Consider the following 21,931-nt stretch of genomic DNA (forward strand, 5'->3'; position numbering starts at 1 on the left):
TAGATTTGTTTTAAAATCAAATGTTTAAAAAGTGGACTTTTTTCTAAGATCGCGTTTGCGGAACTTCTAAACATGATTTTTATCAGTTGGCCCTAACAAAAGTTTGTTCTCCACAACCTAATCTACCATTTCGAGGGTGATGATTTCTGACATAAGGCAATTTTGGGACACTCCAATGGACGTGTCCTATTTGACCCCAAGATTAGTGAACCAAAGAATGTTTTAATCCTTATAGGTAAAACGCCTTCATGTAGGTAACGAAATTAATTTCTCGGAAAATATTGCGGCAAATATGATGGTTAATGATTTTTTCGAATCGAATATTGGTGCACCTTTCGTATTATAATTTGGAAGTCAGCAAATAAAAACAATGACATTTCGTTTTGATAATCGGGTTTTCTCGAAAGTTAACAACATTCAAAATTTAAGCGTAAAACACGTGGTCTTGAGCGCATTTTACCGAATATTTATAAGAAATTTTCTTACTTTGCAAGTATTAATAAATAAATAAATAAAAATAAATAAAGATAAATAAATATGATTGCTTTAAGTTAAAAATTGTGGGAAGTTAGTAAAAAATAGCAAAATATTTATAGTCATTCGGAAGTGCATACGAGGGGATAAACAAAAAGCTGCCGTTTTATTAGACTGCGTGGGATGGTTTACCGTGAAACCTTTTATGTTAACTATGAAAAATACAAGTTTTACACAGATTCGATTAACCTTTTGTTTCTAAGAATAAATGTCGTTCTAGTGAATTTTTCACCTATGTAATAATAGAAATGATGTTTAGCCACAATATAAATGAAGAAAAACATCATTCGAAGACATAGGTTAGCATACTTTTAAGAAATAATGGCATGGGCCATCTTACCCTTGTGCGTTTTTTAAAGTTTTTTCTTATTCTCCAGCATTTGAAGATACTAGCCATCATAAAGGGTGATACGGTCAAAATTTGCTCAGTATCAACGTAACGTATTTCTTTCAATTTTGCATTTCAAAAACCTGAACACCCTTCATTTTGAAGGTTGCTCCTATTTTGCAGCGTATCAAAATTTAGCTCGCGCATCGCGAAAATCCGAGCTACTCGCACACAAAGCTGGCAAAATCGCTAAAAGTTGCCAAATCAACCATTACAAATGTAATTAAAGTGTTTGGGGAACGTTTGTCGACAGCCAGGAAGTCTGGATCGGGGGGAAATCGAAAACCGGAAGCCGCTGAGACGACAAAGAGAGTTGCCGATAGTTTCATGCGAAACCCTAACCTCTCTCTCCGAGATGCCGCAAATAAGCTGGGAGTATCGTCTACAACCGTGCATCGAGCCAAAAAACGAGCCGGTCTATCGACTTACAAAAAGGTCACTACCTCCAAATCGCGATGGTAAACAAAATACGACGGCCAAAGCGCGATCCCGGAGGCTGTACACGATGATGCTGACGAAGTTTGACTGTGGTAATGGACGACGAAACCTAAAGCCGACTACAAGCAGCTTCCGGGACAGAAGTTTTATACGGCAAAAGGAAGGTGAAAGGTAGCAGATATTTTCAAGCACATGAAACTGTCAAAGTTCGCGTGGCATGAAAAGCAGCATTTTCATAGCTTCCGGAACTGTCAACCAAGAAATTTACGTGATAGAGTGTTTGAATAAACGTCTGCTGCCTTTCCTGAAGAAACAAGGTTGTTCCGTACTGTTTTGGCCGGATTTGGCATCTTGCCATTACGGTAAAAAGGCCATGGAGTGGTACGCCGCCAACAACGTGCAGGTGGATCCCAAGGACAAGAACCCTCCCAACACGCCAGAGCACCGCCCAATTGAGAAATACTGGGCTATTGTCAAGCGGAACCTAAAGAAAACCAAAAAACTGCTAAGGACGAGCAGCAGTTCAAGGCAAACTGGCTTTCTGCGGCGAAGAAGGTGGACAAGGTTGCTGTACAAAATCTGATGGCAGCGGTTAAGCGTAAGGGCCGGCAATTCGGATTTGGAAAAGTGGAAGCCTAACTGAATATTTTTCCTGAATTTTGTACTAATTAAACTTGAAAAAGAAATTTAATTTGATTTTTTAAATAAACGATTTCACCGATTTACTAGCGTTTTCCCTTGACCAAATTTTGACCGTATCACCCTTTATCCTTGGAACGCCTTTCTTCTAAGGTGTAATTAATGTGATCCCAAATGTGTTTGTTAAATTTCCCAAATTTGTAAATTCAAAATAACTGATTATTCCATCAATGTTCAAATCGATTTTAATATTTTAGGTATTAAACATATCTGTGCAAGTCAAATTAGGTAAATGTTGTTTGTTAAATCGATCTAAGGCTCAGTTTTCCTTTAGGGATATGATAGCAATTTTGGAAGTCGGATAGCAAATTGCCAGACGAAGCGAAGGTTAACCCTTAAACTATCAAGACTTCATTACCTGTAAAATTAAGATTTAAACTCAACCAGCGACGAAAGCGAGCTCTGATTATTTTATCCTGGAAGCCCAAATAATTTATAGGAACATTTATTCAATAGCCATAATTCGATCAGTGCAATTTATGCAGATACGGTCGGAAAACGTGCACTTGCACCAGATTCCGACATTATCGATAAACTGTGCAGCATGCATTTCCCGTCTGCAGAAAATGGTGCTTCGACACCAGCAGCTGGGATAATTTTCCCAAAGAGAGGGAGGATGTGTTTGTGTTCCTTGCCATGCAACAGACAGGCCGAGTGTGGTGGGCGTGGAGTTTCTTACGATGCCGGTGAATGGTTCAGGCGGAAAGTTTCCCAGATCAAAAGCAAACGAGCTTATGGCAGCCAAAGGTTACGGAACGTTAATGCAGATTGTACGTGATGTTTTAGTTACACTACTTACGTAAAATCATCCATCGTGAGCTGCTTCAGTAGTGGCTGGCACACTAAAACCTACCGGCGCGGCGAAAGCAATTAGAGAAACCGATAACATCGTTCTTTGGTAATTTCGTTATTTATCGGATATTTACGGAACAGGTTGCGGAGGTCGCTAAATGAAAATCATGGCGGATAATTGTTTTTATTGGAATATTAAATCAGAGCCATTGACGTTGGGAATGGAAGAGTAATTGCACGTTGATGATAAGCCCAATGAATATTTAGAATGATTTGCTCTCACACTATATTATTTGATGAAAATTTTCTAGCACCTAGTTTTTTTTTTGTCTAATTTTTTAGAAGATGTTTCAAATGTACCGTTGTACTGTAATGCTAATTTAAAGTTTCATTCCATAACCGAAATTTCTTCGACTTCTGAAGAAAGACAAAAAAAACTTCTTTCATCAAATTGTACATTTCGAGTGGTTACCGTGCTTCGGCAAAAGCGCGAAAACACGTCGAGGGTGGGTGGAACGAAATGCGGCATTCGCTTTGCAAATTCTCCAGGAAGTGTGTTCGCTTTGAAAATACTTTGTTCGCAAAGTATTACGCCTGTCGGTTTCCGCCATTGCCAATTCGCAGCCACAGTTTGGCGTGATAAACGGTTATAATTTTAATTTGCCTTATCTCGCTTTGCATGCTGCCGAAAAGTTCCTCGAGGCAGATGTTCTTATCCTGCCAGCAAAAGGCGAAGGAGAAGAACCAGATCGAACGATGTACCTACCAGAAAAAAATTGGTTCTGGCAAGTACGTACTTTGGCGCATGCTGCCAGGGTGTTATTCGAGACGGTACTGAACCAGACATTGCCCTGTTAAAGGCTTTCGAGGAATCGCGGCTTCGTCCCTGGTCTAGAGAGTGACCCAGCTGTGAAAGTCGCGGTTGCTCTTTCAAGTGTTGTTTGTTGGGTTTAATTTCATAATTCTTTCGGAATGTTTGAACGATTACGACATTTCACCAAGAAAAACCGTCTAGGATGATTTGACGTGGCAAACGAAATCTCCATACCTGTGAATTGATTTGTGAAAATTGGATTTGGCGAATTATATTTGTTCTACAGTACTTAGATTTGCAAGCTATTTGAGTGTTGTTATTCCATCATAAGAAGAACGTATTAGGTATATGTAGGTTTTAAGAAGAAGGCTCGCATTTCGGCTGTGTCGACCTGAGATGCGAAAATTCTCCCGTCACGCTTGACTGAACTAGCGATTTTCCCTCAACAAAACGGCTCGAAACCAAGGTTTCTGAAAAAAAATCTTGTTTTTGCTAAAAACTATTACCGTAAAACGGGGTAAAATTGATCACCGTAGTAGCTTTGATCAACATGAAATTTTCCACATAATCATCGATAACTAAGTCTGAAGTTAAAATATATTTAAACTTTTTTCTACGTTTGAAAGCTTACATATTGAGTTTCAAATTGGAAAAAACTTGGTTTGTTTTTGAAAATTTCAAATGTAAGTAAAAATATTTTTCAAAATCTTGAAATAACTATTTTTTCGAAGGCTCGCAAACAATCACCTTTTCTAATGAAATCAAAGCGCTTAGAAGCAGCAGGTTGGTTTATGGATCAGTTCAACTTTTTTCCTTAGTAAATTTATTGTTTTGGTGTAGTTTTTTGTTGAATGTTGAGGTTAATGTTTTTGATATTTAAAAAAAATAGAGACGTTTTTCAAGAGTAAGTCAGTCTAGGAAAAAAGGCTAGAAACCCTATCAAATGGTAAAGTTTGAAGGAAAAAAATATAGAGGAATAGTGCGAGGGCCTATGGAACTGAATGAAGAAAAAATGCATTTCTTTTTATAGTTAAAATTTTATAGATTATGTAAAAAAATTTAGCCCCTTCATTTATGCAGCATCATGGTCCATCTTTCGATTTTAATTGTAGTTCGGCCTTAACACACGAACTGCCTAAGTATCAATTACTAGCATTTGTAAATATTATGAAGGTGTTGTGTATTCTATATGATCAAGAAAAAACGTCAAAATAGAGACTGATCAATGTTACTCCAAAGCATCACATTCTAAACAAAGACGAAATCGATTTTAAAGTTTGATACGATCAAAATTTGGTCAATATCAACTTGACGTATTTCTTTCAATTTTGCATTGAAAAAACTTAAACACCCCTCATTTTGAAAAGTGTGTGTGTGTGTAGAATGTTGTTCCTATTTTGATTTTGGAATTCACTCTTCAGTTGTCAAAATGCCGTCCAAAGAAGAACAGCAGCGTATCAAAATTTTGCTCGCGCATCGCTAAAATCCAAGCTGCTCGCACGCAAAGCTGGCAAAATCGCTAAAAGTTGCCAAATCAACCGTTACAAATGTATTTAAAGTGTTTGGGGAGCGTTTGTCGACAGCCAGAAAGTCTGGATCGGGGGGAAATCGAAAATCGGAAGCCGCTGAGACGACAAAGAGAGTTGTCAGTAGTTTCAAGCGAAACCCTAACCTCTCTCTCCGAGATGCCGCAAATAAGCTGGGTGTATCGTCTACAACCGTGCATCGAGCCAAAAATCGAGCCGGACTATCGACTTACAAGAAGATAGTGACTCCAAATCGCGATGATAAACGAAATACGACGGCCAAAGCGCGATCCCGGAGGCTGTACACGACGATGCTGACGAAGTTTGACTGCGTGGTAATGGACGACGAAACCTACGTCAAAGCCGACTATAAGCAGCTTCCGGACAGGAGTTTTATACGGCAAAAGAAAGGGGAAAGATAGCAGAAATTTTCAAGCACATGAAACTGTTAAAGTTCGCGAAGAAATATCTGGTTTGGCAAGCCATCTGTACCTGTGGCTTGAAAAGCAGCATTTTCATAGCTTCCGGGACTGTCAACCAAGAAATTTACGTGAAAGAGTGTTTGAATAAACGTCTGCTGCCTTTCCTGAAGAAACACGGTTGTTCCGTACTGTTTTGGCTGGATTTGGCATCTTGCCATTATGGTAAAAAGGCCATGGAGTGGAACGCCGCCAACAACATGCAGGTGGATCCCAAGGACAAGAACCCTCCCAACACGCCAGAGCTCCGCCCAATTGAGAAATACTGGGCTATTGTCAAGCGGAACCTAAAGAAGACCAAAAAAACTGCTAAGGACGAGCAGCAGTTCAAGGCAAACTGGCTTTCTGCGGCGAAGAAGGTGGACAAGGTGGCTCGGTGGTCGAGTGGTTAGCGTGGTAAGACGGTAATCGCTAGGTCCACTGACGGCATGGGTTCGATTCCCATCTCGGTACTGGGTGTTATATGTTAATCTTAAGTTGTCCACGTCATGTATTTAGTCTGTAAAGCCTAAATCGGCTAAGACGGTGTATGTTCAAAATCTGATGGCAGCGGTTAAGCGTAAGGCCCGGCAATTCAGATTTGGAAAAGCGGAAGCCTAACTGAATATTTTTCCTGAATTTTATATGGGAGAGTGGGGAATCATAGGCCACTTTTTTTCGTTGTTCCATAACTTCTTTATTATAAAAGATAAAATGAAAATAAAAAATGGTATGGTTTTCTACATTTTCAAGATATCATAAGTTTTTTTTTTTAATTTTTAATAAGTTATTTTCCCCAAATTCTGACTGTTTGAAAAAAAGCAATATTTTTTGGATTTTTAAAAATGGTGGGGAATCGTGGACCACCAAATCCAAATTGACCAAATAACATGCAAAGTTTATGAGTTGACCCAAAACTGTGATTTCCTAATTCATTTCGTTAATTTAAAGCACTTTCAGATGATGAAATAAAAAAGATAGCTGTGTATGATCGCATAGATTCCAAAACCTGGCTCGCGAACGTTTTGGCAAAATTTCTTATTTAGGATGGACAAAATATTTTTCATAGCTCTTCATTTGGCATAAGAAAACGTTACAGATAGGTAAAAATTATTTTAAGTTCTGAATGTGTATTAAAACATAAAAATATAGGTGATTCAAGATGTGTGGCCCACGATTCCCCACAAGCTATGATTTGCAAATTGGTTGCATTTGTGTGACTTATTGATGTTTCATCAAAAATTCCTTTTCCATGTGAAAGATCATGACAAAACTAAGATCATAAGCGTATGAGCATATTTTTGATATGCACTTTAGGTTCCCCATCGATGAAATTAGCGGGTGTTTTCTTTAATTATGTAAGTAAATTTTTCTAACTTTTTTAAGCTTGATAAATAAATGAAGCATATGATGCGTATTTCAGTCAACAACATATAGGAATAGATGCTCACGCAAAGCGACGACGATGACAGTTGATTTGAGATTTTTATCTCAACACACATCTGAGATATTAAAAGTGGCCCATGTTTCCCCATAGCCCACGATACCCCACTCTCCCCTACTAATTAAACTTGAAAAAGAAATTTAATTTGTTTTTTTAAATAAACGATTTCACCGATTTACACGCGTTTTCCCTTGACCAAATTTTGACCGTATCACCCTTTATTTAAGTGTTTTATTGTTTTTTGGGATTGTCATGAATATTTCTATCCGACGATGTATAAATATGTAGGGTTCCAACCAATGAAAGTTTTGATCACTATCTCGGATCTTCCGATAGAAAAAAATCTTACTTACAAACAAAAAGACATCAAACTTTGGCTTTGCTTCGCTGTATTTAATTTCTCAATGATTCGATTTTCTACACTTGGTCATAACTTGGTCTCCAAAAATCAAAGTTCTCAGTAAATGTAAATGATAAGTATATTTGAAATGTGCGCTTCGGGTCACTTTTCGTGGAAAAATTTCACGAAACTAATAAATTTTCATAGCATTTATGATTTCTTCAAGAAGCCATTTTAGATTTTATGAGGAAGATGTGTGAAAAGTGTTTGGTTAAACTCTTAAAATCTTTAATATAGAAATTCCAGAGAAATACATTTAATAAATTTGATTTTTGTTGCATCAAAACAGTTTGGAATGCTTTACAAAAATGAATTTAAGCTAAAAATATAAAAGTTCAAACCATATATTAGCTCGTAATCAGTAAGTTAATTAGTAGGAAAATATAATGGATATGTACTTTGTAAAAACTTTAAACTTATTTTGTTTATTAATAAGAATATTCTTCAGAAGTCAAGACTTATTTCTTTCTCGCAGGGATAAGTATTCGCTTTTACGCCCCTGGGCTTGGATTAATTGGATCAGGCTCAAATATGTTTGGTAAGAATTTAAACGTAGATCTGAGGAAAATCAAGCGCATTCAATTGGAATGACGTGAACAACATCCAAGCTGTCTACAGTGAAGAAGAAGTACAGTACAATTTCTTCTCATGCCGAGTTTAGTTTCCAAACTCAATTTCCGCCCAACTTTGGCTTCCGTGTGACTTGTTTAAACATTTTTTCTACCAAAACTTTTCCGCATTTTCTACACCGAGCGTGAAGAAATGCATTGAGAGCAAAGTAGCTCCTAGTGAAATACATTTTTTCTCTTATTTTGAAGAATCGCAAGAAGGGAAGAAAGACGAATAAGATTTTGCAGTTAGAGTAAATTTGATCAAAGTTGAATGGAAAAGTAGAACTAATGTTTGCGTTGAACTGAAACTGTACTTCGTTGCCAAGGAGAAGAAAGTCTTCGGCTCGAGAGGCCTTATCTCTGTTGCTACACGTGAGCGATGATGGTGGTAGATGTTTCTGGGTGGTGGGATCCGAGCTTTGCGGAACATCGATAGATATATATCCTCATAGCCTGGTGAGAAGGAAGGATGGTTTTTGCTTGCGGCGTAGAATGCTATTGGTGGAAAATACTTCGAGGGCAACATTCTTTTTAGGCACTTGGCTACACTGAGTGGCAATTTGCATAGTTTGATTGTGGAGTTTTTTTTTAAATTAGCTTACCTCCCAATTTCTGCACAAACTTTGAAACTTTAAAATGGTTATAAGTTTCATTCTTTAATGTGTTTAGAAAAATTCTTACATGTAGTTACAAAAAAGAAATTCTGCCGCTTATTCTTTTTATCGCGAAAACTGTTACAGATAAAATGTCACTTTAGGTTTATGGTTTTTATAGCCTAAGCTTTGAAAAGACGTACATGTTTCAAAAGTAGGGGAGATGAGGGCATAATGGCCACCTTAAGGAAAATGCTTATTTAACCATAGAGAACAGCTGTAATATGTGAATTACATCATTGTTTCGTGTTCCGACACTCAAATAGTCTATTGTCTAATTGGATGAAACTTGAAAAAGTAGATAAAAACGTTTAAAAATGCATTTTAAAAAATTTTGCCGAAAGCTGAAAACCAGTCACTGTAGAGGCATAATGAGAAACCCCCCGAGGCAGTATGAGCACCATTAATGAAGGCATAATGAGCATTTTCTGCCGGGGAATCTAGCAGCGAATTCGACTCGATGAAGTCAATTGAGTAATAGAGCTACAGCTCAACTTGTATCGTCTGATGATTTGGCCTATTGGTTAGATGTCGGAGAGATAATCAGTAGGCTCGAGTTCGATTCCCGGTGGAGGTGATTTTTTTTTTCTTCATTTATCATTTATGATCATGATTGCACTAAACGGTGAGGCGTAGATTCATCAAACAAAGCAAAAACAAAATAATCTAGGTCTGTTTGTAGAATTCAAAGAATTAACACATGTTCATACATTATGTTTCTGGTGTTTTGTTTGACGGATGATGCTTTGATGCTATTAGCCGTATAATGTAACGTTAAAAAAAATCAATCATGAATGGTATGTGCAAAAAAAATCCCCTTGAACAGGAATCGAACTCGAGTCTACTGATTACCTCTCCGACATCTAACCAATAGGCCAAATCGTCAGACGATACAAGTTAAGCTGTAGCTCTATTATTCAGTTGACTTCATCGAGTTGAATTCCGGCAGAAAATGCTCAATATGCCTTCATTGAAAGTGCTCTGTTCGCCTCTAGTGAACAAATTAAAGTAAAAACGCGTTTTACAATTGATTAAAGTGAAAAATCAAAAATTTTATGATGCTGAAAATTTAGAAACAATGTGTAGATCATGTTGCAGTGCGTACATTTCAGATCAAGATGATTTAAAGGTCATAAAAGCTTATTTGGTGGTGCTCAAAAATTATAATATTTTCGTCACTTGAGAACCTAGCTGGTTATTATTTAATATTTCTGTAAATATGAAAAGGATATTTATTTTTTGGTGAAAAATTAATATTATAGGTAGTACGAAACAAGTCCTCATGAAAATTTGTTTAAGAAAATACGTACTTATGTATAAAAATGGACTTCTCATTATGCCTCGGGTGCTCGTTATGCCCTCATCTCCCCTATAATTGTTTTTACATTGTTTAAGATTAATCGATAAAAAAAGTTTGTCTTATCAGTTTCAAACCAGTTAAAAAATGGTTTTCTGTTCAACAAAAGTAATGGCTTCACTTGGGCAACCAAATAAAATGAGTTCGTTTACAGCCACTGAATTGATAAAAATACTCTTCTTGGAACATCCTCAACTTCGAACAGGGATGTAAATAAATATTATCCAAACTCCGTAATACTCATCAAAGCTGACGGTGGCATCGAGATAATAAATGAATTTATACACCCGGCAGCGTTGGTCGAATTCAAACTAGGCCAAAGTTTTTCCACACATTTGCGTCTTCATGTGGTGTTGGACGGCCAATGGAAAGTAGATGTCACCCCCGAATTTATGCATCAGTTCCATATTCAATATGACGACATACCTACACACACGCACACAGTCGCGCAGGACGATATATCCAATATTCAAACATCTGAGCCCAAAGTAGTTTCGATGTGACCCAATCTGGCAAACTGTTCTCGATGCTCGGCTGGCCTGACTTCGGCCAAATTCAGTTTATGATTTATGAGAAATTTATATTCTAGCCTTTCGATTGAGTTTCATCACTAGAATCGTGCTATGGTGGGTAGAACAGAACAGTCATAAGCTCAACTTGTGCGATTCAGAAAAATGATCGATCGTTTTTATTCCGGTTTGCAAGAGAGGAAATTGGATTTGATGTCTCCTTATTGAATCAGTCGATGATAATGGTCTTTTGCAATTGTATTATGAATTGTAACTATTTCATCGCGCAGCTATAGGCACAGAGAACAGACGTACAAGCTAGCCCACGAAACTTGTGTAAAAATCCCAACACCCTTTTTGAACCAATTTTTGTTTTTTGGCTGGTCCACCAGTTGTCTCCAAACACACCAAAGAGAACTGTCAAAACAAAGTCGTATGAGCTGCTTAGCATGCTTCTAGAAAATCGCTGTTGAAATTTTGTAATACGTTCATCATGTTGCATGAAAAAAAAATCATAAAAGTTATTATCTTTTTCCTTCAAATTTGTTAGAAATACATAGTTGCTGGGCGCTAAAGTGATATGTGAAAGTAACTCGCTTTGAGATGACCAAAATCAGTAGGTACTGCTGTGTGAGATTGATGGTCAAGAATGTTCTTGTGACATACGTGATGCATTTTCTAACATAAATTACTGTTCAAGAAGTGCGAAAACTTATACCAAAGCTGTTAGTTATCTTAACTGTCATGGTAGTGCAAAAATAAAGAAAGTGAAATTTCGCCCAGTAAAAAGTAACTCTCATTTCATTCATTTAGCAATCAATAAAAGCCGTCTATTTTACAGAGACATTGGATTGATTTTTTGTGAGTCATATGCGATTACGCCTTTTCGAAAACTGTGCACTTTAAAGTTGAGTTGTAACTTTTGAATGGCGCAATAGATGGCACTGTTTGTAATCAATTTCTAACGTATTTTCTTGGTGATAACATTTGAAATTTTACACACTTTTTTGATCATTTTTTGTTCGAGCTTGTACATCTGTTCTCTGTGCTATAGGTCAATTGAACCATTTCACTTTTTGCCAGTCATTCAGACATTTCTAAGCAATTGCTCGTGTTAACTGTCTTCAGTAATAAAACTCGAACAGCTATAAACCAATAAAAATTGAATGGTATATTCAAAAAAACTCGAAGTAGCAGAAAAAAATATGTTTTCTTACCTATTTCTAAATAAATATCACGAACTACAAATATCTGTGCTCCATCAAATGTTGAAAAATATATGGTCGGAGTTAGACCAGACCGAACTGAACCACTTCCTGTCAATTGGTACCATTTAATAAGATATCTTTTTTAGTCATTTTACCAACAAATTTAGACTTTCATCATGGCAATGACGCTTTACTGGTTGATTTATGATTTCACGTTTAGTAGAAAATTGGATTCAAATATCGATAATTTTGCACTCAGTCCCCTCTGTTTGATCCAAAATGTTGAAAAAATGTCCATGCAGTATCATTAGACTGGGAAATTTGTTCGAAACTGAGGGGCCTAAGAATAGGCGATTTATAGTCAGCACCCGACTAGTATGACTGATTATTGAAAAATTGCATTTTTCGTTGAGCCAGAGTAAATCCCGCGAAACTAATTTCTCACTTTCTATGTAAATGATAAATATCATAGATTTTAACTTATCGGTTGTGTTCTAAACGAAAGTAAGCAATAAAAGTAAGCTTCTTTTTACAGGTAAAGGTCCTACTATTCCATTAGGTAAATTGAAAAATAAGATTGAAGAGACTCAGTTCGGTCTGGCTGAAAAATTTTCAAATGCTGACAATCTGCAACATGAAGTTTTTAGACACAAGACCGTCATTCATCATTAAGTTTAGGCACAGAGAACAGACGTACAAGCTCAAACAAAACATCTTCAAAAAAGTGTGTAAAATTTCAAATGCTGACATCCAAAAAATACGTTGAAAATTGACTTGAAACATCTGTTGCGCCGTTTAAAAATTACATACCAAATTTTCAAGTGCCCAGTTTTCGAAAAGCCGTATTCGTATAAGCACTCATCAATTATTAAACTTATGCCGCTCTAAAATAGATGGGTTCAATTTATTGCTAGATAATTGCAATAAGAGTTACTTTTCACTGGGCAGAATTTCACTTCCTTTATTTTATACGGGCTTTTCTTATTGACTTTTTACGGTGAGTCAAACAACTTTCTTTTAATTTACGTAACGTTTCGGGTTACTTTTTGTCACCCATCATTAGATGTCCCCCAGAGTATCCCGAAACGTTACGTAAATTTGATAATAAAAATAAGTTGTTTCACTCACCGAAAAAAAGTCAATAAGTAAAAACCGTATAAAAAGTACCGGGGATAAACTTTTAATCATTTCTATTTTTGCACCACTGAGGCAGCCGAAGCAACTAAATTTTAGCACTTCTTGAACGGTTATCATCAGAGGACGAATCGGCTATATCCAGTGAATTTGGAACATTATTGACGATCAGCCTTTCCCATTAGAACTGATTCTAGACATCTTAAAGCGGGTTACTTTCAACTATCACTTTTGCATCCCATTGCAAAACTAGGCACTTTTAGCTTGAAGGAAATAGCGATAAACTTTTAAGATATTGTAACATTATGCAACTGGACGAAAGTGTTACGAAACTTTATCAGCAATTTTCTTGAAACATGCCAGAAAGTTCATACGACCTGTTCAAAACTGACCAAAAAATTTTTTTTTTTAGTTTGGGTTTGATAGTTCTCTTTGGTGTGTTTGGAGACATCTGGTGGCCCAGCCAAAAAATAAAAATTGGTTCAAAACGATTGTGGGAAATTTTACACAAGTTTAGTTTGTCCCAAGTAAAATTGAAAGTTTTATAGAAGGCTACTATATAAAGTTTTGGTTTTATAAGAAGCTTAAAGAGTCTAATAAAACTATTGATGCTACTTGGGATAGCTTGTACGTCTGTTCGTTTTAATAGACTGATCCCAAATTTTTCTCCGTTACATCATATTTATTTACTGCGGGTTGATCCCAAACTTTTGGACGATAACTAATGTAGCTATTTTCTTTATTTTGATTACATTGCAATTGATTTTTCACAAATTTTACAAAAGTGTTTTGATAAGTATGAAAAAAGGATTCGACTACAGCTCGAATTTTTAAAATTTGATCCACCCCTGTTCGAAATGATCGGTTTTGAATTTTAGGTGTAGTTTTTGGAAAATGTCCTAACTTTATGCTTAATTTAGGTTCAATGTTAATATACGTCAATACTTTTTGTCAAAACTTACAAAAAACGTTTTCTTCACGGGTTTTCGAATGAGATGTAAAGAATTGTAATATGTCATAAGATGGCTGAGATATGGTCGATCAAAATTTTAATGTTTTTGAAGGGGTGATCCCAAACTTTTGGCCGGCAGTGTATGTTCTCGTCTTTCTTCTGAAAAGTGTTAAGTAATAATTTATCACCTTTGGAAGAATCGTACTTGAATGGCTTGTCTGAGTACATCGTGGTCCTTCCTCCTGTTACGGTCACCGAAGACGAAGTCCTAGCCGAACTTCAAGCCGTAGATTCCGAGAAAGGTCCCGGTCCTGACCCGCTATTTGTTAAAAAATGTGCCACGAGCCTGTACCATCCTGCGAGGAAAATCTTTAACCGATCTTTAACCGAGAGAATTTCTCCGTTAGCCTGGAAAGCAGCTTCCATAACACTAACTCGCAAATCCGGGTATGTTGAAAACGTCGAAAACTATAAAGGAATCTTCATCCTTAGTTGCATGCCCAAAGTTTTCGAGCGGCTGATCCACGATGCAGTCTATCCCTCAGTCCATAACTTGAATTCGCCTTGTCAACACGGTTTTATGCGCAAAAGGTCAACCACGTCAAATTTGATGTCGTTTATTTCATCGCTGTTCGACAACATGCAAAACCAAATCCAAACAGATGCTATCGAGTTTAGTAAAGCATTCGACAAAGTTCCACTCATACTGGTGTTCGAAAAACTTAAAAGACTGGGATTTCTGCAATGGTTAACACAATGGATTCTTTCTAATTTAACAAGACGCAATGCGTACTTGTAAATTGGAGCCACTGTAACAGAAAAATTTCAGATCACGTCAGGTGTCCCTCAAGGCAGTATTCTTGAACCTCTGTTGTTCGTACTATTTGTGAATGATCTCGAAGTCGTAATCCAGTCGAACAAATTATTCTACGCAGACGACTTGAATTTTTATCAGCACTGTTGAAGATCGAGTCGACTACTTTGCGCTTCTTTACAACCTAGAAGCTATTTCATCTTGGTGCCAGACAAATTGAATGGAAATCAACACAAAGAAAAGTCACTTAAAAAAATTCACACGCAAAAAATCCGGTCTATGTTTAATAATACACCATGGGCGAGAAGACTTTAGCAAGAGTTTCTTCTGTGAAGGACTTGGGCATCGCCTTGGACACCAAGTTGACATTCGACGAACACATCTCCGCTTCGATCTGCAAAGCCTAGGTGACTCTCGGTTTCATACGAAGTAACACGCTTCAACGAAATCAGTGATCAAAGTCCCTCAAAACACACACGTGTTAATTATCATCACAATCGTATGTATAATATCTGGTGGGATCTTATTTAAGTGATTCCACACGCCATGCAAATTTTGAAATATATCGATTTTGAGATAAATCGATCATTGATAACTAATAAACCAACCAATCTATATATCTAGGTACATGAAAAACAAAATCTGAATTTCAATCTTTTTACTATCCTTCATTCAATCAAGGATTCAGATTTTGCCAAGATATTATAGATTCAGAGATTTATAGCTTTAAAAAAATTCTACAATTTTCAGAAATTTGAATTGATAACATTTAAACTATTTCTGACACCACTAAGGAGGTCTTCGAGTCTTTGATATTAAAGATTTTAATTTACAAATCATTTTAATCATCTACAATTGTGCCAAAAAATTGATAAAATAAATATTTACTAATTTTTCAAAGTTACTTCGAATATGGGAGCTGCTAGAAAAAAAACCTTACTGTACATTTGAAATCAGCGCATCCGAATAAGTCTGAATCAGTTCTTAAGTTTTGTGCACCTCGGAAAAATTTAAATTGTGTTGCCTTGTGTTATTTGAGAATTATGGCGCTATGGTAAATATGAGTCCAGCTAACCATGGTAGAAGTCATCATGTCCTCAAGTGAAAAAGTTTGATAACCAGAGGGAAAATGATTTATCCTTAACCAAAAAAAAAAACAGTTCCCTTCAACATAAATTCACCAAAGACACTTTTGTTTCACTTAGCCATTCCGGCAAGTATAATAAAGAGCGCTCGCGGAACATCTGCCTGCATTATACATCGTGCTTTATCTGATTAATTATTTATATGCAAAATTGGTCCTGCAGTCGGGTGTATATTTTTTGTTGGTAGGCATCATCTTCGGGACAAACTTTCTGAAACGATCAGATGAAGGCTATATTTTTGAAAGAGCACGTTGAGTGATTAAAAATTTTCAGCGATCTGGGGTGGTTGAATGAGGTAACGATTTTCGTGGTAAGTATGAGGACTCTGCTATAGCTATTTGTGAAAGAAATTTGGTAGAACCTTAGATAATGCAAAATATTTTGTAGATTCTTCTTGGCCTGAATTGTTGCAGTATTTACTATAAAGCTGGCGCAATTTAACATGAATTTTTATATCTTGAATAATTCTATCGTAGCTAAGAATAATGAATAAAGAACTACTCAGTAAGGAAAATGTAATTTTATATTTTATGTAAAACAATCATCGCTGTATTTGCAAAATCGGTGTATTTGCAAGGAGATCTACCTACCTTATATTTACTAAACGAAAAAGCCACAAAAAGGATGTGTTAATATGTGTTGATACATACACAGAAAAATAGAAATCACAAGTAGAAAAAGCAACCCCTTTTTTAAGTATTTCATCTCGAGCCTAATTGTCTTTCTAAAGTTGAACTCAGTGTTTGATTACGATAACTTTACGTACCTTTACGTTACCTTCAAGATCTGAAGTTTTTTTTTCGAAAATTCGACTAGGTTTTTTGAATAGGTGCCAAAAACTTGGGTAACTTTGCTCACATTTTTCCTTTATTTTGAAATAGTTTATAAGAGGATCTTTTTTTGTATCGCTTGAAAGTTTTAAAACACCAACTGTAGTTAGGACTACAGACTAAAACATGATTTTATATTGCGGGGTAACTTTTATATTCATATTATAAAACTAATGTTTTCAAAATTATTGTTGTAGTATTTTTCTTATGTTCAAAGTTTTCTAAGTTAAATGAACGTAGTACGTTTTATGGTGTTGCATACATTTAGGGGTTTAAATTATATAGATTACCAATATACAGTAGAACTCCGCTTATCCGAGTTGTCGGGGGAAGAACATTCACGGATAAGTGAAACCTTTGATTACACGAAATACATTGAAACCCCTATCATTTCGCTGTGGTTTTGAATATCATCCAAGCGCATGTCTCGGTGAATATTTACTCGCGTGGATCTTTTATGAACATGGTGGATAACGCGGAAACTCGGATAACCGGAGCTTGGATAAGCAGGATTCTGCTTGGATTAAGTACGGGAATTTGATTTTCCTGCATCGTTCAAGGTTTGACCACTATTTGTAGATTTTTTTTTTCTAAAAATCTCGCCGTTGAATTTTGTTACTAAATATATTTCTTACTTAAAACTAAACAACTCAATAAATATGCCCATTTTCGCGAATTTCAAAAAGGAACTACAATGTGGAAATAGAAATTACACAAAAAGTATATGAATATAAAGCATAAAAGTTAAACTGCCATGTTAAGTAAGCCGTTGAGAGAAGTGTTTGTTTGGGGGCTTAAACAAATGTTTTTATTACATTGGAAATTAAGAGATTTACAACAACAACAAAATTGTTATAGAAACCTAAATTTTAAGAAATTTATTTGCAAAAAGAACCACTCTACCTCTGTTTCACCAGAAACTCGTCATCAAAAGATTTCCTTAACGCCAAAGTTTTTTCATCATCTTTTCATTTTCCAAATTTCTTTCCAGTATCGTCGTGCCGTCTCCGTTATAATCGTCATCGTTGTCGTCGTCGTCGTTGTTCGGACATGGAAGAAAAAAGTTTAGCAGAAGTTTTTGGCCCTCACACGCGCGGCCTGCCACTTCCGGAAGTGCTCGGGCCCATCCGGCTGCCAGTGGCCGTTGCTGAGTAATTCAAAACTTTTCCGTAGCTGTCGCCAATTTAGCTGTGGGCCAAAATGGTGTGCGCTCACTCAGAAACTGCTGAAGTGTGAAGTCGTTAATTGTAAATATACAGTGTAACTACTAATAAGTACCAGTAGCCATACACACCTACATACACCTACATACACCTACATACGTGCCAGCACATGTAACAAACGTGATACCTACATAGGTATTCGATGCACGTTGAAGTTGAAATTGAAAATTTCCTCCCAAGGATATAAGCTTTCGTAGTTGACATCTCGTGATTGAAAAACCAGTCATAGGGGAAGGAAAACTTTCTCCATTATAAATATGATTCAACGGTGTTGCTAATTATATTAAGCGAAGAAAGATCGAATAAACTTGGAAGTGAAAGCACAGCTGGAAATTAAAATTGACGGAATTTATTTAAAATAAAAACACCGGGGATGTTTTTCTGGCTACGAAAAATTCTGACGAAAGTTTTGATAACTTATATTGGAATGATCCAAACCAGCACCATGCTGGAGTAACAATCAATCGAGATTTGGGAACCATCTATGCATTTGGAGAAGACCTGCAACAATGGATGTAAATGGCCTTCTGAAGGCCTCCATTTTGCTGTACGTTCTGAAAGGTAAGTTAAGATTTTTTTTTTAAATACTTGTATAGTACTTGCTCGTTAATCGGACACTTAAAACGTCTGATTACCGAGGGTGCTTTGACAGTAAAAATATTTTGGTCAAAAGTGTTTTCACTTCACACTATTTTTCATCACAAAAAAATGATATATATTTGAAGGTTGAGAAAAAGTAGTAAGGTACACCGGGGTAAGTGGGGACGCGGGGTAAGTGGGGATGGTGGCTATTAAAACAATACTATTTTTTCAAACTTTTAATGCAGAATGTTAAATTTACTTGTAATCTATCCAATAACTGTAAAAGAGATACGGTTCCGTCAGTTGCGGATGTTTTCGGTGACTTTTTGTAAATTTTCTATTTTTAACTACGATGTGGAGTTGATGTGCATCCTTTTCAATAGCCAATTTCTCGTAAACTAGCTGGCTCTTGACGAAAAGCTCTACATTGAAACAATCCTTACATTCGGAACACCAAGTTAGCAGAAGAAACGACGATTAAAAATTGCGAAAAAAGGGTTTATTTGCAAAAATCTAAAATTGTGTCTCCAAACCCTACCTGGGGTAAGTGGGGACGGCTTTATACATACTTGATGTTTACACATTTTTTCAATTTTCTCACCTTCATTCAATACAATTTAGCTTTATTTAGCATTCAGATCATGAAAAGTTGGGAAAAGTACTTGTTTTTTTTTAAATAAGTTTATATTTTCGATAATATCGGATTACACACAATTAATAATCTTTGAAAGATGCCTTATTAATAGTACCATGATTTTTTTTCAAAATTTCGGACGGTTCGAGCAATAAAGTAACGTATTAAACCAAAAAAACACAAATTTGTTGAAAATTTCCTGAGGAATCAAAGGGAAAATCTACCGTCCCCACTTACCCCATAAAGCGGGGTAAGTGAAGACACCAGCCGTCCATAACAATTTACGTGATAACTTTTTTCGCTTTGCGTCTATCAAGCTCATCTCTTCAGCATTTGTGAACAACATGTTCTGCATGCCATAGAACGCAATTTTATCAAAATTGACCCACTGCTGATTTTTTAATGATTTTTGAAAGTTGAACTATATGAAAAACCGTCCCCACTTACCCCGGTGTACCTTATATAAAAACAACAGTATTGCCTGATAACTGGGCCAAGCACAAAAATCCATCGAAAAATGGACAGGAAAGTAAAATATTGAAATAAAAAAAGAACTTTACGAGTTATTTCAACGAAACGTTCGATTACGTATTTTCATTGGAGTTTCAACCTGAGACCTGTACGTTATTTCTTATTCTAAGTTTGTAAACGATTGTTTTATAAAAACATCTACATTAAATTTCCAAAATTCAAGTATAATGGTTCTGAAGCATCAGATATCATATTTTATTTGAACCATTATAGAACCATCGACCAAATTGCAGCCGTTTATTTGCACTTCGACAGATTTATAGACACGGCCGCAGATTGAAGAGGGTTTTCTTTGCCCAATTTATTTCGTTTCCGGTGCGTATAAATCAAACCATTCTCTTTTGCTGAAGTCAATAACGGCTGCCGATTTCATGAGAAAGCACAATGGACGAGGCGGTAAGTGCGTTCTTGCATAAAACTGTTTTCTACATGAATATTTAATTTCCGAAACAGACGCTCAAGTAGGTATTGTTATGTTGCGCCAGGTTTGGTTTTCCAACATCGAAACTTTCGTCCGAGGTGGAAATCAAAAGCATAACTGCCTTCCGGTGCCAATTTTCGATTATCAAGTTCAACTTCCCGTGTAAACGGCTTCGCTCATAACTCTCGTAAGGATATAAGGCACCAAACAAATCCGAATCATCCCCGGATATTCCACTGTACACCGGAAAACTTTTCTCATTTTGATGATTGCCTTCCCTTTTTCATTCGAGACAAACGGAAGCTCTAGGTATAGGTCTGGAGAAGCGAAAAAGTTGTGAGAAAGTGTTCACAAAACGCAACCTATATCTACACGAACGACACAATCCCAAAACCGTTCCAAATACTGTTCAGAATCGCATTAAAAATGAAGCGAACTTCCTAATTTGACAGCCAAAGTTGGTGAGCATTAGCGGATTTGTGAGTTTACCGTTTTCTCCGCTGATCCCGGTGTCGATGCTTGGTGGAAATCCTTTTCCACACCCACCAAAATCTTTCATGTGTCCTCTGTGGTGGAAATGATTTGCCAGTTGCCAGTGCTCGCTCGCTGATCTGGGCCTTGATGGCTGCTGAAATTGGCACCTGGAAATGAAATTTTCACGCGCGCAGCACCACGTTAATGTAAATTTCAAGAACTTTGACAATTCGAAAATCTTGGGAAATTAAAGTGGAATGAAAATTCAAGAAACTCAATTAAACTGCAACCGATCCAATAGAAAGTTTGGAAAGTTGCTATGGAATGTTTCGAGTCTATACTAATGGTGGAATTTGAGAACGAACAAAATGATTATGAACAGATTAAATAATCCTTCTAATGATCATCACTGAAAAATCGAAAGACTCTCTTTTAAATTCTCTGAATGTTTCTAGAAACATTAAAAAAGAAAATCATGATTTTTCCAAAAATCTGAAAAAAGTCTTTAACGACTAAATGTAAATTTATGATGAAAAACTTTATATTCTACATCACGTGACTTTTTATCCCATCGATAGAAATTTTTAAAAAGCTTCAGACATGCTAGTTTTTTTATTTCTTTCAATAATCGATTTTCTAAATTTCAATTATAGGCGTTGCGTAATTCCTGAGATATTCGGCTTCTATGACAAAAGTCCAAAAAGTCCAATTTTCGGAGAATTGCTGTATCTCAGGCCACACAAACTGAAATGAAGAGTGTGATGGTTGATTTATCTTACGCATATAATTAAAAAAACCCGATTTAATACACTTAACAGAGGATTGGAGCCTTTCTTACAGAGTGTAAATAATCTTTGGATACATATGACACAATGATAGATTCCGTGATTCAGAATCATATAATTATGACTAAAGAAAAATCCGAAATCAAAATAAAAAAATACAAAATCAATGTAAAACAAGAGAATATTAATAGCAATGCCGATTTTTAAAATATGAATGATCAACACCTTCTAAAGTTTATGCAACTGTTGTGATTTTAGCTATTATTGCTCTGAGTACTTTAGTTTATAATTCAATTTATTGCTATTACAGGCACATATGCGTTATTGTGCTAGTTTGTTTTGTCTTATTTAAGTTTTTGAAAAATTTGGAATTAATTCCCCCGATGATGTAGTCTTCTGTGTGGCTGCGCATTTTTTTTATCGACGCCCGGCCGAATACTCTCTATAAGAAAGCTGTTGCTATTGTTTCTTGTCAAAATCCGCCGTTTGCTGTGATGGGACCGACAAACAGAAAATCGGTCAAGACAACCAATAAAAAATAACGAAAGGTTTTTTGGAAGAAATTTTTATAGTGT

General features: G+C 36.2%; 2 protein-coding genes across 13 annotated transcripts in view; one reads left to right on the forward strand and one right to left on the reverse strand.

Annotated features, from left to right (window-relative positions):
• Window positions 1-21,931, reverse strand: part of LOC129757491 (uncharacterized) — a 302,538-nt gene that overhangs the window by 151,708 nt on the left and 128,899 nt on the right. The gene's annotated exons all lie outside the window — the stretch shown is intronic.
• The window catches only part of LOC129757488 (cell adhesion molecule Dscam2), a 223,983-nt gene continuing 220,058 nt past the window's right edge, over window positions 18,007-21,931 (forward strand). For all 12 annotated transcript variants that reach the window (XM_055754736.1, XM_055754737.1, XM_055754742.1 and 9 more), the window contains exon 1: window positions 18,007-18,490. In XM_055754736.1, the coding sequence (XP_055610711.1) occupies window positions 18,439-18,490 (52 nt within the window). In that variant the 5' untranslated portion in view covers window positions 18,007-18,438. The remainder of the gene's footprint in view (window positions 18,491-21,931) is intronic.

The sequence above is a fragment of the Uranotaenia lowii genome, chromosome 3, assembly GCF_029784155.1.
Source record: "Uranotaenia lowii strain MFRU-FL chromosome 3, ASM2978415v1, whole genome shotgun sequence".
NCBI lineage: Eukaryota > Metazoa > Arthropoda > Insecta > Diptera > Culicidae > Uranotaenia > Uranotaenia lowii.